We start from the raw sequence: 18,963 nt of genomic DNA, 5'->3' as shown, positions 1-18,963 counted from the left end.
CAGACTTGGGTATGTTTGATGGTAAACAACCACAACTGCTTATTATAGATGATTTAATGAGAGAATCCGATGGACGGATAGTTGATATTTTTACTAAAGGGTGTCATCATCGAAATATAAGTGTTTTTTACATAACACAGAACCTATTTCATCAGGGAAAAGGGCAACGTGATATATCATTGAATGCTAACTACATTATTTACTTTAAGAATCCGAGAGACAAAACTCAAATAAGATATTTAGCGAGACAAGTTTATCCAGAAAACTCGCTTTTTGTTGAAGAAGCTTATAAAGATGCAACTAAAGATGCTCATGGTTACTTAATGATTGATCTTAAGCAAACAACAGATGATAAATATCGATTTAAAACAAATATATTACCTATTACATCATACTGTACAGTCTATGTTCCAAAAAAAGGCTTTAAATAGGACTTACATCAATGGTTTTAGTCATTCTATAACTATGCATAGGAGAGTTATAACACATCAAAATTTACTCAAAGCACTGCACACTTTAAAGCCAAAATATCGAAAAGTTATATTAAAAGCCTGTAGTGATGAAGAAATAAATGTTATTTGTGAATGTATTTATAACATTTTAAAAGGTAAAATATCCCTTCCTGAAAAAGAGAGGACCCACTTGAGTAAATACAAAAACCTTTTACGAAAACTAATATCAAAGGGTAAAAATAAAATACGTAAAAATATAATTGTACAAAAAGGTGGGGCATTCCTTCCCATAATTTTAGGAGCGGTTATTAATGGTCTGTTGAGCTCGCTAATTAAATAAATATGCAGCACACAAAAAAAATGATACTAGTTGAACCAGAGTTAATTGATCGACTTAAATCAAACAATGGCTATATCTCGGAAAATGCTGCATCAAGATTAGATGGTGAAATGCAAAACATTATAAATAGTAATTTGAATGATCGCGAAAAATGGGCACTATATTCTCAAGCTTTACAAAGATATCTACATGCTACCGAGGAAAATAGGAGACCACTCAAATTATCTATATTAGCTGATACTGAAGATGAGTCATTAAAGTTGAATGAGCCCGTTGTACCATATAAAGAAGAAAAACATGAAGATCCTACGATAGTTTTAAATCCCCCTCTACCAGATGTAGGTGAAACTCCTCGGAGGTTAAGTACATTCACTACGCAGTACTCACCATCTTACATGCTTAAATTAATTCCTAAGACTTATAAAAAAAGAGGTGAAGCCTTGATTGATTTTATTATAAAAAGTAAGCCTAAAATTTGGTGGAAAGAGGGGGGGAGAAGTGGTTATAGATAATGAAGTTATATCAGGCAGTAACATATTTGATCTTATAAGTGATACGGTAAGACCACTCAAGCGCATCAAACCATTGGGGTGGGAAAGATTTGCTTCTACTTTAAGAGAATTAAATATTCCCTTAACCTATGTTGGTAATCCAAGCTCTTTAGATTATATAAATCAGCTATCCGTGCATAAATCAGCAGAAAATCATAAGAAGGAAGAATTCAATGCTTCAACGCCAAAATCAATTAGATCTAAAGATATATCCAAAAAACAATTGAACTGGGAAAGATGGAACCCATACAAGACATAGCTAGAATATACTACGATGTTTCTCATCCTGCCGGTTTTAGTAGTGTCAACAAATTAGCAGAAGCCATGCGTGGAAAGATGAAGCGAAATGAAGTAAAAAATTGGTTGCAGTCTCAAGAAACTTACACACTTCACAAGCCTCTGCAGAAACGGTTTCAAAGAAATAAATATATTCTGTCTAATTTTAATGAACTTTGGCAAGCTGACTTAAGTGATATGCGTAGTTATAGTAAATATAATGACGGGTACAAGTATATTCTGTGTGTTATTGATGTATTTAGTAAATATGCCTTTGCAAGAGCGATGAAGGATAAAAAACCTGAAACAGTAAAAACCTGTTTCGATAACATATTCGCAGAAGCTAAAGTTACCCCAAGACATATTCAGTCAGACAAAGGTACTGAGTTTGTTTCAAAAGTTACTAAGGAATATTTTAAGACAAAAAGTATTAATTATTATACAACAAATAATCCTGATATTAAGGCTAGCATTGTAGAGAGGTTTCAAAGAACTTTAAAGATGAAAATGTGGCGTTATTTTACCTTTAAAAATACCAACAGATATATTGACATCTTACAAGATTTGTTACATTCGTACAATCATAGTTTTCATTCAAGTATTAAAATGTGTCCAAATGAAGTCAATCATGATAATATTATGACAGTTTGGCGGAATTTATATGGCAAAAAAGAAAATAAAATACATGTTACTGAACATCCTTTGCTTCAAGTTGGGGATCATGTTAGGATAACTAAGCATAAACATATCTTTCAAAAAGGCTATGAAACTAACTGGAGTGACGAAATATTTGTGATTGATACTTTTATAAGGAGATCTCCCTGGATTGTTTATACTTTAAAAGACTTAGAGAATGAACCAATTACTGGTACATTCTATTCAAAGGAGCTGCAAAAAGTATTTTATGATCCCACCACCATGCATAAAATAGATAAAATAATACAATCCCGTCGCATTGGTGGCAGAAAGGAAGTGTTAGTCAAGTGGAAAGGTTATCCCAACAAATTTAATAGTTGGATCCCCGCATCAGATATTGAAAGAATATGACTGATGACAGTTTTTATTTAACACTGTTGAGCAATAGTTCAATTTCATACTATCCAGAAAATACGACTGCAAACTTTTTAACTAAGTTACCAAAAACTATCAAGTTGGAGGGTGAATGGACTGTTGGATTAGTAGAGTTTCATTATCCATGTACAATGTTTAACGTTCAAGAACATGAAAATATTCTTTACATAAAAAAGAAAGCGCGCTTGCAAGATAGTAATGATGCAAATCAAAGCCCTAACGCAGGAAGTGATATAATTGTAGAATATAAATCTCACATACCAGCAACAACATATGATAATGTTAACAACTTTTTAAAAGCTTTTAATGAGAATCCCTTGCTGAAAAATCAAATAAAAATAAGATATGATGATATATCGAAACTTGTAACAGCCACTCGTACTAATACAGATTTATTATCTTTAATTGTCTCACCGCAATTAAGTCTTCAATTAGGGTTTGAACCAGGAACAAATATAGTATCAAAGCCAATTGGTAAATATCCTATCAATTTATATTTAGGATTACCATCACAGATTTTCATTTATTCGGATATTATTCAACCACAGATAGTAGGGGATGTTATGTCATCTTTAATACGCATTATACCACTTGATCCAACTAAGTACACTTATGGAGCTTACAAAATGCATGCATTTTCACCAGCTCACTACTTATCCGTTATGCGCAGAGAGTTTGATACTATAGAAATAGATATAAGAACAAGCATTGGCAATCGAGTACCATTCCAGTTTGGTACATCCTGTGTGAAACTACACTTTAAGCGTATAAAATGAATCAAAAAAACGTAAATAACATTTGTCCATATCAACATTATTACTCACATCAGGCAGGGTCTGGCGTTGGAATAATATATAAAGGTGTCTCTCATCAGCGTGGACATGGAATTGGAAGTTTTTTGGGGGGATTATTTAGATCCGTTTTGCCTCTATTGTCAAGTGGATTTCGAACTGTAGGTAAAGAAGCATTAAATGCCGGTGTTGGATTACTCTCTGATATGATGAACTCTCATCCTTTGGAGGACTCATTAAAATCACGTTTTAAAGATGCCAGTTCTAATTTAAAAAGAAAGGCCGATGATAAGATTGATTCTCTAATGAGTGGTTCAGGGTATAAAAGAATAAGGAAAGCAAGACATTCGGTCATTGCACGTAAAGCACTACAAGGAAGACGATCTCATAAATCAACTAAACCTAAATTTGAAGATATTTTTTCATCTTAAAAAAAAAAAAAAAATGGCCTTCATACATAATCATTCATGTGAATGTGCTAAGTCCGAGTTGGACTTGTTTGCTCTACCATCAACACAAACAAGCATTGAAAGTGGTCAATGGATTCATTACAAACCGATTTCATCATTGAGTGATGATGGACCAATTGAATTCCAAGTACCTGGTACGGGAGATGACTATATCGACTTATCTCATACTATGCTCTATATAAAAGCTAAAATAGTATGCTCTGAATCGAATTCCATTAAAGCTACAACTCAAATTGCACCTATTAATAATTGGTTACACTCGCTCTTCAATCAGTTAGATGTGTATTTAAATCAAAAACTTGTGTCTCCACCAAATAACACTTATGCATATCGTGCATATATAGAAACATTACTTAACTATGGACCTGCAGCTAAAACCTCTCATCTTACATGTGGACTGTGGTATCAAGACACTCCTCATAAAATGGATGCTACAGACAGTACAAATAAGGGTTTTTCTAAAAGACAAGAGTTAGTTAAAGTGAATGAAGCGATTGACATGATTGGCCATTTACATGGTGATATATTTAATCAAGACAAATTTTTAATTAATGGTGTAGAAACGCGTATAAAGTTAGTACGAAGTAAGGAAGTGTTTAATCTCATGTGTAACAGTGAGGATGAAAAATTTAAAGTGTCAATTTTAGACGCAAGCCTTATTATTCGAAAGGCTCGTATCAATCCATCTGTTTTACTAGCACATCAAAAAGTTTTAGCCTCGACTACTGCTAAATATCCTATCACTAGAGCAGAAGTTAAAGTTTTAACAATTCCAACTGGAATTCAAGGTAAAACGTTAGATAACATATTTCTAGGACAAGTACCTAAAAGATGTATTATAGGGTTTGTAAAAAATTCAGCATTTAATGGTAGTTTCACACAAAATCCATTTAATTTCGATAATAATGGAATAAACCTATTTAGTTTATATGTTGATGGTCAGCAGGTACCATCAAAGACATTGCAGCCCTCATTCAGAGAAGGTTTATTTGCATCAACTTATCATACTTTGTTTTCTGGAACGGGTATTCACTTTTTCAATGAAGGTAACTCGATAGGTAGACAGGACTATGAAGGAGGCTACTGTTTACTAGCTTTTGACTTAACTCCAGATCTTTCAGCCAGCTCAAGCTCACATTGGAATTTAGTCAGACATGGTAGTGTGAGACTAGAAGTTCGTTTTGATACAGCATTAACAACAACAATAAATTGTATAATTTATGCTGAGTTTGATAATGTTATAGAAATAAATAAAAACCGAGATGTAAATGTCGATTATAATAGTTAATTACTGAATAAATAAATCAGACAATAACTTATTTTATCATATATGTAACATAGCTCAAGATGGATACACATGAGATTCAACACTATATGAATAAAATGAATATAGCCTTGGAATCGAATGTATTTGCAGCCAACAGAATGCCAATGTTTGTTCAACTACCTGTTTTCATAATAAGCAACTTAGATCCAGATTTTAAACCTGGCTCACATTGGATAGCCATTTACATTGATGACAAAGGTGTTGGTGAATATTTTGATTCATTCGGTCGAAAACCAGAAGGTTATCATAAAATGTTCTTGAAAAGAAATGCTAAGAAGTGGTTCTATAATCACCAAGAACTGCAAAGTTATTTAACATCGGTTTGTGGAAAATATTGTTTAGTTTATCTTTATTTAAAAACAAAAAATGTTAAAATGCATGATTTTATTAATGTTTTTTCCGCTGTAAACAGAATAAGTAATGATGTTACTATATGTCATATGTTTAGAATATTATTTGAATAAATATAATATGATAAAAAAATGTGTATTGGTTTTATTTATAACTACACAACACAATATAATAAAGAAATAAAACATCAACATGTATAAACTATATATTTTTATTCACAATTAGACAACAGTGATTAGACTTTTGAATTAAAATGGTACTTTTTACACTCGTCGGATTCGGAAATCTCCTTCGTGATTCCGTAAATGAGATCTTTAGCTTGCTGTAAGTGCTTATTTGTTTCATTTTCCATCACGAAATATTTTGCACGCACATCCGCAAACATCCAGTGTTTAGTTGTATCAGAAACTTTGGATAGTTTTTTCATATCAAATATTTCTATTTTGATTAGATGTGTCGAATTCGTACCATCGTCTTTGTTTGTAGATATATATGATATACCACCCCCTTTACAGCCTTTTCCTACAGTGGAAGACACGTTTTTCTTCCTCTTTATCTTTGGCTGGTCAAAGAATGCATCGATATTTGAGTGTGTGTTTAATTTTCGCTTCACCGGCTCGTCTGGTACACAAGTTAGGCTGTCCTCTGCATCTGACACTGGATAATAGTACTGCTTAAATGTATAGTCTTGGCCGTCGAAGACATTTGATGGGGAGTTCTGTATTTAAAAACAAAACATGTGTTACACAATTGTAAATTTACATAATTTCGTGATTACCACAGTTCTTAAAATCTTAACATTAGAAAAACATGTGCAATATTTGTAGTTAATAATTGAAGACTTACCGACATATTGATGCCTTCTGGTGTAGGAGTACAGCGTGGGTCAATCGATAGTAGTATAAAAAAGAAATCGTCGTAGGTCTTTATATATACAACTCTTGATCATTAAAAATCTTGTTTCAATACAAAGTCTTGTTTGATAATTGATAACTTGTTTTGCTTCTAAATACGTGTTATTGGAATTTGGCTAACAATTATGATAAGCTCAATTACTAAGTAGATTATACATACATTAAAGTCACATTAAAATTCCATTGTGTGAAATAGAGATTTCAACATTCAACTTTGTAATGAACGAGAATATTTATAAAACTAGATATTTGAAGTATTCTAAAAATAATAAAATTAGGTTAGGTTTGATTTGAACTTCGATGGCATTAGAGACAGGTTGGTTAGGTTTAAACCGTGACCCGCTGTTGATAGGTTAGGTTAGGTTAGAACCGTGACCCCTGAGCAGACAGAAACGTCTGTTGGTAGGTTAGGTTAGGTTTAAACCGTGATGCGCTGTTGATAGGTTAGGTTAGGTTAGAACCGTGACCCCTGAGCAGACAGAAACGTCTGTTGGTTGGTTAGGTTAGGTTTAAACCGTGATGCGCTGTTGATAGGTTAGGTTAGGTTAGAACCGTGACCCCTGAGAAACGTCTGTTGGTTGGTCTAAGAATATATGAAAGGCTCATAACAGTTTACTCGTAAATGAGCAATGTCGCCTAATTAATGGATGCAGTTAGGGAATCATTAATTACCTACCCAATAGCAGAGTCCCATCGAGAATTATGTAATTACGATGTAATAAGGAATGAGCATCATAAATGACAGCAACGACCAATAGGAGAGCGCCATCCAGAACCAAGACCCCGCCCACTTGATAACTTCAACTAGGAGGTGTGGCCTAATTAATGGAATGTCATTAGCTAATTAGAACCACTAATGACCGCAACGACCAATAGGAGAGCGACATCTTGAACCAACACCCCGCCCACTTGTTGACACCAAGTAACACCTGAGGTTCTCAGTGTGGCTGCTAAAAAAAAGGTCATCAACCAAAACCAGGACTGTTTGACCCTCCAAAGCTGAGCCAGAACGCACACATCCCTACTACTAAGGGCTTTTTAAGCTATTCTAAAATTATTCCACATCATTACATTCCAGCCATTTTTTAGGGTTCCGTAGCCAAATGGCATAAAACGGAACCCTTATAGTTTCGCCATGTCCGTCTGTCTGTCTGTCTGTCCGAGGCTTTGCTCCGTGGTCGTTAGTGCTAGAAAGCTGAAATTTGGCATGGATATATAAAGCCGAGAAAGTCGTACAATAAAACCTAAAAATTTTATTTTTTATAGGGTACCTCCCCTACACGTAAAGTGGGGGTGAAATTTTTTTTTCGCTTCAACCCTAGAGTGTGGGGTATCGTTGGAAAGGTCTTTCAAAACTAATAGGGGTTTTCAAAAAACATTTTTTGATAAAGTGATTATATTCGGAGATAATCGCTCCGAAAGAAAAAAAAAATGTGTCCCCCCCCTCTAACTTTTGAACCATAGGTCCAAAAAATATGAAAAAAATCGTGGAAGTAGAGCTTAAGAAAGACATTAAATTAAAACTATAGCGGACATGATCAGTTTAGCTGTTTTTGAGTTATCGCAAAAAGTTTTCCCTTCATAGTAAAAAGACTTATTTTAATTAGGTACTGATTATGCAAATTTGCCTATTTGTTTAACTCAGGTGAAAAGTACCGTTTCATCCCTTGGTTAACAATTTACTATACTTTAAGCTCCAGTTTAGCTTATTGTGACGGAAGAGTAACTACGGAACCCTACACTGAGCGTGGCCCGACATGCTCTTGGCCGGTTTTTTTTAATGATAACAAAATGGTAGATTTTGTTTTGACCTCTATAATATATAGTATGCGTGTGCCAAACGGCTAAATAGTACATCGATTTGCGATTTTTTTTATGCGCACACCTTAAGGTTTTAACCAATTATAAAATACAAATATCAATGCAATCTCAAGTACAAATAGCTCATTTAATGCTGATTACTTAGGGATGTAGTCTCATATTGTCGAATGACAAAAAAAAAACGAATATAATAATATGAAAAAAAAAACCACAAACATATACAAAAAAATAATCTAAAATTATTTAGAGGTGTAAATGTCTCTAAGTGTGTGTTTTAATTATATTTACCCTGTAATGTTTACTATTTCACTACAACTATAACAATGCTTAAAATTATTCAGCATTAAAATTGGCAAACGAAACATTCATACATTAATTCATTGTTAAGTGTACCGATTTGAATGGACGAAATAAGTATTCACCCGTGTTTTCAGCTCTGGTGTCGCACTGGATGAGACAACAGATTGAAAAATTCAGATAAACATCAAACATGTGGCTGTTCGTAGCAAAAACAACTTTAACGCTTACAGTATCCTTACATTGACAAGGTGCATTACTAGCTGAAGCTAAAAGGTTCTTTTTACGTTGAACGGTCACATATACATATATACACATATAGACGAAATTAGGGTCAGATCAATATATTTAGGGTTTCGTCAAAGATTCCGTCCATTCGGAAATGAATACGATTTCCGCGTGGACGAGCCATCTCCCTGAATGTCGATTATCTTTGGCGCAACACTAAAACAATTACAATTTTGAAGTTGTTGTAATATCCAGATGGTATGCCGATGAGTAGATCTTCGCCTGATGAATTTCTCCTTGTCAGCTACGTGTATTCTCAAGCAATAACATCTCGTAATGTGTGTTAATTCCCCAAGAATACGCGTGACCTCCAAGTCAGATTGTCCAATTAGTCTTCGGCGCTTCAACTGCCAAGAAGAGAATGCAGCACCTCGTGTTGTACAGTCTTCTTTGCAAGCTGAGTGCGGTTACCGACACTGTTGAGTGCCGTAAAACACAGAACTAGTACAATGTTATAGTATTTTTTACATGCAAAGTGAAACTGCATCGGGTGAAAATAAGTTTAGTGTATTTATCTTGTCGATTTTTCTTATAATAATAACATCCCTTTAACTGGCGTTCAACCCGTGAGTGGTTGAATCGAAAAGCAGTAAAATGGCGGCCTACGCCACATTTACGGGTCGACGCTAAGACCCGTAGACTGTCGGCCACCAGAGAGGCGTTACCGTATTTAGAGGCGAAATTGAACGTTTTTAAGTTTAGTTACGCTCTTCTAGCACCCGAAAGTACACAACACACAGCAACAAGGATAACACACAGTAAGGAAAATAATAACACTTAGTATAAAATTAGTTGGTTTTAATTTGGTGTTAGACCGAGTTCAGTCTTGGTTATAAATTTGTATGGTGGGTTTTTAAATGATTGATTCTTAGGAGTAAAAGTATAACTTTGAAAATTAAATATTTTGAAAATTAATCCAATCATACATTTCTTTTGGTGGTAGTATATGTAGTCATTCTAAGAAGAAAACTGGAAAATCTGTTATTCTTCCTCGGTTTGATAAAGTCTAGCCAAATGCATAAATATTGCAATTATTTAATTGTTACGTTTAAAAAGCCTTTTTAACGCTGATTACAACGATATATGATTTAGTATACTTTCGTACATAGATTAGCACAAATCATCGATTTTGTAAAATACTCTAAATCCGCATTGACCACCGATTGGAGCCTCGCCATTTGACTGTTTTTGTACAAATCCGCGGCGCCACTCGACTACTTTTCGCGTTTTTGCTGACGCCACTTGAAGGGATATTTACCAAGGTAGGTAGACATATTCTTGATTTGAAAGAATATTATCAAAAAACTATTTTTTTACAAATAGGTAGGTACGGAAAATTTATTGGTAAAGGTAATTTTATTGTCAATAAAACTCGTTCAATTGAAAATAAAAAGTGACTTAATTTATATATTGGCATTTCAAAACAACAATTGTATAATTATCAGCGTCGTAAAATAAAACCACTGCATTGTAAGCATGCGTAGCTCGACTTAAAGTAGTGGCACTGCACTACGCTACTACAAGGCGTAGGTGCGACAACGATGTCGAAGGGATAGCGACAGATAAAAGCAAACACACTTTTATACACAGCTCGAAGTGAGAGATGAATGCTTTATCCTGTTACTATCACGTCGTCGTCATCCGCGTAAATTATTCTTCCACAAGAAGAAAAACAATACAATACAACAACAATTTTTCTAACGCTTAACCTTACAGGCCTTACAGTTTTTTATAAATTCTCCGCGTCAATACAAAAATAAAGTTATACTACAACATCATTGACAGTCATCTACCTAGTTACATAAAAAATAATAGTAGAGCTGGACATTCATACAAACAGGTTAGGAAAACAGTGAGTAGGCATACAACAAACAGATAGTGTTTACATTACAGCAAAATCGATAACATAACAATTCAACAAGTGATAGCTATACAACAATAACAAAGAAGTAACGAACTACGGGACTAAACAAACTTGACGGTTACAGTCAGAAAATATATTTTTGGGATAATCCGAAAATAAAACGAGGAAAAAAGGAAACAATGAAACTCGCTCAATATTTGTTTCTACTTATCTATTTCTAAGGCAATCCAAGCATCACGGGACAAGGAGGGCAGTGGGCCTAATCGCCACGGCGAGTGCCCGAGCACGCCCATGCACATCCGGACCCGGTCGTAATCCGGCAGAACACGGCGTACGGCGATTCCCGGCCCGGCGCCGCACGGGTTTAGCTGTGGAACGAAACAGACGGATGATTGTCGAGATTAAACGCAGCTCTCCAGTATTTTAGAGAGATTTGCTGATGTTTGTGGAACCTGCTGGTACAAGTATTTGGTTCATATTGTTCCATTTATTTGTCGTTTGAATTTACTTTCGGAAAATCTACGAATAGCGTTGTTTGTGGCTAGAGCTATTTTTAATGTAAGTGTAGGTATATTTATTCTAAACTTATTTTAGTCAATAGTACAGCATTCGTAAAGAAACTATGTAGGTTATGTATGTACGTAATAAAAAAATTATAATATTTTAATTGGGTTATTGTAACCATACGAATACACTTTTAGATTTTACACATACTATTGACTTTTACCTACATATAAAACACTCGTCTTAACAACGTAGATCTACAAATCGTCCGACAAAGATTCCTTACAATATAATTTATAACGTCACCATGATAGTTCCAGGCTTCCATTTGATGGATTGTACATTCAAATGACCCATTTCGTGCCCCGTGTAAACACCGGTATAATCGTTAACCCTTGGCATCATCGTCATGTAAAGGGTTGTAGCGGACCGGAGCAGTGTCACGCAGACAATTAGGGCATGCTCCCGTGTAATCGCGAATCGATACGTTCAAAGGTCGCCAAAGCATAGGTTAGGTGTTTATTGTATCAATGTATATTTTGCGTACATGTAATGCGCTTGGTATGATCAACTTATATCAATAAATAGTATAGTAGTATAATAGTAGATGTAACAAGAGAGCAAAATACATATTTACGGCGTGAGCATCGAAGCGAGGTATTCTAAAATATAAAGGCGTAGTGGGATTCAAGTGTTAACGCCCAAGTTGGAAATAATTTTTCACCACATCAGCTGGTAAAGGCTCTCTTGCTTGTTAAAAAACTGCTGAGTAAGTTGCTTTTTATCCACATGTGGGGCAAAGTAATCAGATGCAAACTAATGAGTTGTTTCCTTGTTTGCTGGTAGAATTGGCTTTTAAATGATGATTATGAATGATAATTGACGTTAATGACGTTCATTCGGATTTGATTTTGTTTGATATCTTACAGTTAATATTTTCTTCGGGATGGCGTGGTGAAAATTTTTGTGTTTCACTCGGGGGCAAAATTTGTTTAACCCTCGTGCTTTGAAATCCTCGCAATGCTCAAGATTCCATTTTTCGTACCACTCGCTACGCTCGTGATTCAATTTTTGGAATTTTCGCTTGCTCGGGTATCAATATTAGAACGAGCTGTTAAACAACCACTTTGGAATATAAGGAAACAACACAAAATTTGCAACTGATTACTTTACCCCACATGTATATAAATTGCAACTTTCTCATTAGTTTTTGAATAATCAAGAGGACCTTTACCAGTTATTGTGGTGAAAATAAAAATTCCTACCATGTGAGACATCGGTAGTATCGGTACTGCTTTTCACATCACCTATGAGGAAATGATTATGTTTCAAAATATAATTTAAGCTAAAAAATATAATAGTCTGCAAAAACGTAATAAAATAGTACCCTAGAACAGAAAAGTGCCACTTGCCCTTGATCCCACCTAGTAGGGGGTGATGCCTTTCACCCGAATTAAACACTACTTTTCATTTCGAATACGGAAGTAAAATACAATTGTTTTTTTTTAGTGTCTAAGTATAATTTTAATAGCATTTCTTGATGGTAAGTACTTTCAAATAACCATTTAAGTATCGTTATATATGGAATGGTAAATATCAGAATATAAATTGTATAACAAATCCATTTAAAACCAAATTTCAATTGCTTAACGTAAAAAATGAAAAAAAAACGCACTAGGAAAGTAAAATGCTGTAGTGCAGAAACGTATTACTTTTTGCACACTTTTTAAACAACAATGACCCTCTTCCAGAGCATGAGAAATGAAATAGTTATTTGTGTCCCAAGGGAGTAAAAGTAGGAAATTGCGTGCCGCGTGTAAAATTGTTACCCGAGCCGAAGGCGAGGGTGGCAAACACGCGGGATGGAATGTCCTACGTTTCCTCCCGTGGTGCGCATACTATTTTTCTGCTCGACGGAGGCGGAAAGCGGCAACTTCGTTTAGCGCAGCGGGAGCAAAGTTGACGCTTTCCGCCCGGAGGGCAGAAAAAGCCTATTTCCGAAGAGGTGATGTGTGTGTTTCTTGATTGTTACCTTAATCGTTGCAAATTGTTTTGCCGATACGAGTGGTTTTCAGTGTATCAGTTGTAACAAGTCTAATGTAAAGTTTTTCCTTGTCATTTTGTTGTTGATATAGCATTTGTTTTTCTGTGCGCAGCGTAGCCTAGGCGAAATCAAGCTCTAATAGTAGGTGCGTCGATACTATAGGTGGGTACAGTTAACCTACTGCGTCCTAACTATAAAGTTTTCATAAAATCCAGTCCAAACCAAAATTACCGAAGCTTTTAAAATGTGAATACCTAGTTGTTAGTATAGATTTTATTTTGTTGCATGCTAATGTATTCATGTAAAATAATGGTTTTAACGAAACCTCATAATTCGTATTGTTGTCTGGTATATCGGAAACATATTATGTAAACACTTCGGTATTTTTTATTATTGCTTGAAACATTGAGCTTTACAAATATTTAAATAAATTTAAATAAAAAAGCGAAGCTATATAAAATTATCCCTCTTTTAACCTCAAAATACAATAACTACTTTGAATATCACTGAAATACTTTTACTACAAATATTTCCTAAGGACTCAAAGATCGGATAAGCTTTATACGCTTTCAAAATGTAACCTTTTCAGTATTTGTTAGCGATCTGTAGGCTGCAATCGTATCAGGCGCTTACCTGTCGGAGGTTTTATCTGTTATCTGAGGCTTTGATCCTTTGACGGCGGCCCTTTGTCGCTCCGGGCCCCGGCGCTCGCCTCCGCCTGTAGACGATTAAGACATTGTATGGTCACTATTAGGAGGGGCACAATCGTTTGAAGCTTAAGTATGTAATTTTCGTTTTGGGTGGATCTCTAAATTAGTGATAACTACATTCAAACATATTTAATTATACACTGGAGAGCAAAGCTTTCGCGTCACTATTGTAATTAATGCTACTTAATCGATATATACTACATATAATTCGTGCTAGTGACCTCCAACATTTGTTTGTCAGTGAAAAATGTTATTTTTTTGTTAAAATGTAATAAATTGAACGCAAATAATAGCAAACATTATCAAAGCGTAGGTTAAAAAAAACATTCTCTTGTCATAACTAATAGTGCCTTGTAATAAATAAATATTAACAGGACATAACAATAGAATACAAATACTCTTTATTGCACACTTCAATAAAACAGAAAATCAAAAGAAAACAATCAAAGAAAACAGAAAATTAAAAACGTGTAAATAACAGGCGGTCTTATCGCTAAAAAGCGATATCTTCCAGACACACTTTAGGTAGCAGAATTTAATAATAATCATTCTCCGCTATCCTGGGCCTGCTACGAAGAAAATAATTGGCGCTTTAAGCTGTTCAATTTCCGGATAATATACATGATGGGCTTTTAGCTTTTACATTTAAGATTAATTAGAACCTTATCGCTAATTCGATTGAGATTTACTTTGGGTCTCATCTATAGACGGCAATAGTTGTTTATTGTGTGATGAGCTCCTATGATTTGTGTTTTATTAACAGTAAGATGAGCTCTTGCTAAAAACTATCAACATTAATAATAATAAAAAATAAGTTAAGTTTCTTTGTCCTGCAATTTTAGAAACTGCAGTAGCATTCTTACTAAAGAAGAAAAACTTGTGAAGGGTATCGTTAGTCAATAGTATATATATATATATATATATATACTTTTAACAATATAGGAGAAAAGGGCCATTGTTTTTAATCTTACATCTCAGTTCAGCAGCAAACAAACATTCACCCGTGCAAATGAAACGGTCCGAATAAAACATCAAAAAGTTAAACTCGCATTTACTTAGTCGAGCTCGGATGTAAAACGATTAAATCCGAATGCAACTACCGACTGCGAGCGAAAAGCCTGTCTCATAAATATGAACTACAATTAGGTGGCCTGGCTGCCTGGCTGCCTGCCACCTGTGGAACTCAGCTCGGAGAGAACTAGTGTTTAGTCTCGGTCGCTTCACTATTTTTAAAATCCTTTAAAGCTTGAGAATATTGGTTACGTCAAAATTAAGCCTTATTAATGATGAGACGTATTTATATTAACGGCGATACTACGATAGTCATTATGCAATTGTTTTGTAACTAAGTATTATTAATCCGTTATTGTCATAATTTTACTTCTAGTTGACATTCTCTAATTCCTTGTTTTCATTATTTCGTACGTTTTCCTTTTTTTTGTACAAGAGTACTTGCCTACATAGATTATGACATAGATTAAGGATGAATTAACAACATATTTGTCTTTATTGTCTGACCTCATAACATAAAGAAGGTTTTCATATAAATTATATAATTTATTTGAACGTTTCCGTTTCACACAGCAAACGATTGACTCAACTAAGAATAAGGCCCAAATTTCAAGATTTTTAAGTACAGTGCTCTTTAAATACAATTTCAAACATGTTTAAGTATTAAATCAGATACAGCATTCTCCACAATTCTACACTAAAGTATTAATACAAACTTTTTAATTCCTCATCGTCCAGTATTTTTCGGTCGGTGCAAAATACACTGCATTGTGTGCCACGTATGTGGTTAATGTGCGTGCATCCATTGATTTTATTGTTCACGCTAAAATATTGCTAGTCACAGCGCGTTTTCATAGTGGCTATAAAAGTATTTGGAGGCCATTATGAATATTTTTTCAAAATGGATAAATATAACGCTTAAATAGAATCTACAGTACGGTATTAGGATAGTATTCTTTAAATCTTATTAAGTCCGCCTTTTGGACTGTAAGGTTTTTTTTTGTGCAAAAATGGTTAAATAAATAAATATGACATTTATACCTTTTTCATCTATGGGATTGTAGCAATGAATAATCAGATACTACTGGAATATTTTGCGGTCCAAAGAAAATAAGAAATGAATGTAAGTTACGAAAAAAATACTCTAATTAGGCCGCATTTCAACATGATGAGCGTGCTCACGCATTTGTGAGTTCAAGAGCATTAACATTTTCCTGGTTTTTATATGCCATTATACGTAACAGAAACCTTTTAACAATCGGCCGCTTTCAATTCGTCCCGGGGCGTGCGGTCGCTACAAAAGCAAAATTAATTTTAAAATACACGAAAAGAAATTAACTTTCAGCCATGACTGGGGTCGGGAAAGTTTGAAGCGAGGGCACACTCCAAAGGACTTAAAAATAATAAAGCGGACGTGATTGAGTCAATGGTACAACACATATTCTGTTTAAGAGAGTCTAAATCTTTCTTTTATTATTCAGTTATTGTGAAACATTAAGATTCGATTAAAATTTCGTCGAGAATTATAAACTGACCCCATAGCTCGGTAACGAGTCTCTTGAATACCGTTTCCGGCCAGCTCGGGTGTGATCTAGTTACAAGTATGTTATTAAGCGAAGAAATATTTCTTTGAGGCGCGGCGAGGTTCGTATTTCAGTCCTTTTAATTTACTGAGCGCCTGCGCTCCCCGCGGGGTGCTTAAGAAGTCTGGGACATTACAGTCTAATTTTTACATGCCTTTTTGCAAGAGCCATGGATAATCGAACTGCCAATCTCGACTGCGAACAAAGACTTCAGAAAACTACGGGCAACTTTAATAAATCAGCTTGATCAAGTACGCTGCTAGGTTTACAGGATACCTATGCGCGTATCGATTATGTTACCAATGTGTAGTCCTTTTTACAGACTATGATTGTTAAGTAAAAAGTCATAAAGTTCGAATATAATACTAAAACGTTGGCTATATAATATTTTCTTAAATTTTTTCATTCTGCTTATATTTTTCTCAAGTAGCTTCATAAAGTTTGTAATGAATTTTCATGGGATTCTAATTTTTTCAACCAAATTCGCGAGTTGTTAAACAAAAATATGCATAATTGTCAAACAAGCGGTTGGGGCAAAGGGCTAGGGCTGGCGCAGGGCGCAGGTGGCGGCGCGGCTGCGTCTGGCGCTCGACAGGTAATTAATATGCTAATGAAGCGCGAGACAACCCTGCCGAGGACGAAACACTAAAGGAAAACTCAAAAACGTATCGCAGAAGATGCGATCTTTGTTTTATCGAGTTTGTTGGTTAACCTTAGTCAGGTTTAGCAGCTTAAAATGGGGAATTATATAATCTTTGTGTCAGACTTAGGTACTTTTAAGGTGTGTTAAAAAGAGAGCCAATATGTATTAGTAAATTACCTATATGGTTAGCTTAAAACCGTAATAATGAGGATTGTAACTTTAAGTGAACATTACATGAACTTGAAATCATCATGAAAAATGGGGCCAACGAAATGCAATTCTTATGTATGTGCGCTGCCATCGGTTTTAGTTCCCCATCATTTTCTTCACACATATGTAAAAGCGGAGTGGCGGAAGAAAGGGGACGCCTTTGGCCAGCAGTAGGGCACAAAATAGGCTACATAAAAAAAGTAAAAGCGTATTCTTATAGCATAACTACTATAACTATGTCATAATAGTTCATAAAAATTATGAAGTCGATTGATTACAACATTAAGAACGAACGTCGAACATTACAAGAAAGACAATAAGTATCCAAAATAAATCGCACTAAACTTTTTGCATCTTTACAATTTCCTGTCAGCAGTCAGGCAATCGGAATAAAATGGATATAGTAGTTCTTTCTTTTTGTATTTGGTAGTTGAATTATAAAGGAGCCGTATTTGCAGTCACGTACCGAACGACACACGATCACTTCAGACATCAAAGCGAACCCGCTCACAAATAATCCGGCGATAACTTTAAATGAATTCCTTAATTACAGTAGTGTTGATTCGCTCCCAAACACCCCCGGGAGACGCAAATTAGCTATCAACAAATTAAACCCGTTCTAAGGCCTCCGTCTATCAGCTTACACCTTTTAGTAATATTGCGTGAAAATTATACCTACATTTGTGTAAATAAACTAAACTTAATAATGATTTGAGCCCCCTGCGGTTTAAACTCGTCTCGTCATTCACTGAAATATCGTGTTTTGGGTTAATTTTTGTTAGGGGTTATAAAGTCAAATCCATATGAAGGGCAGTAAAGGAAATCCAATACATTTGTTCTTAAGAAGTAAAATACCACAGATTTTGTAACCAAGAACCTCCCGTGTTGACTCTAACCAATAAACTGACTTCAAACATAATTATCCCCATCGATTCACGGGAACTGGGCCCACATTCAGAAACAAAAATCCAATGCCCATAGGTATATTTATGATACAAATGCAATATAAATATCAGTGTATTGCGGTTGCTCAAATATAGCAGAGGGAGCAGACGCACTGAACCAACATATTTGCAAAGTAATTTTCACACGTTCAATGCACGTTCGAGAATAAAGGCCCCGGCTCCCTCGAAGGGATTCTCCGATATCGGACGTTATCTCCGGCAAATTTCTTGTGCCAACACCCCGATATTATGATATTATTGGGGCCATTGTTTGATTGTCTCATTATCGGATGATTGATTCCATCAACATTGCTTATGATATTCGAGGATACTTATTTGCGGGTGGCTGAGATTGTTATTTAAGAAAGGAGAAATCAGTAAACATAGGGAGTGATAAAAATAACGCACGGTCTAAATGAATTGAAATTTCTCAGGTACCTAAATGTATTATTTAATGAAAAGATAAAAACAGTACCTACTTAATACCTAGCTTGCACTTTT

At 34.9% G+C, this 18,963-nt stretch overlaps 1 protein-coding gene across 1 annotated transcript; it reads right to left on the bottom strand.

The window, feature by feature from the left end:
* Positions 1–5,824: 5,824 nt before the first annotated feature.
* LOC133527793 (uncharacterized) lies at positions 5,825–7,094 on the bottom strand. Its single transcript, XM_061864966.1, has 2 exons — positions 6,476–7,094; positions 5,825–6,347 (listed from the first exon to the last, which is right to left on the bottom strand). Exons 1-2 carry the CDS (start codon positions 6,479–6,481, stop codon positions 5,865–5,867), a joined length of 489 nt encoding a protein of 162 aa, XP_061720950.1. The 5' UTR covers positions 6,482–7,094; the 3' UTR covers positions 5,825–5,864.
* Between the last annotated feature and the right edge of the window lie 11,869 nt (positions 7,095–18,963).

The sequence above is a fragment of the Cydia pomonella genome, chromosome 18 (genome assembly GCF_033807575.1).
Source record: "Cydia pomonella isolate Wapato2018A chromosome 18, ilCydPomo1, whole genome shotgun sequence".
In the NCBI taxonomy this organism is placed as follows: domain Eukaryota; kingdom Metazoa; phylum Arthropoda; class Insecta; order Lepidoptera; family Tortricidae; genus Cydia; species Cydia pomonella.
This window is presented reverse-complemented; position numbering and strand designations above follow the sequence as displayed.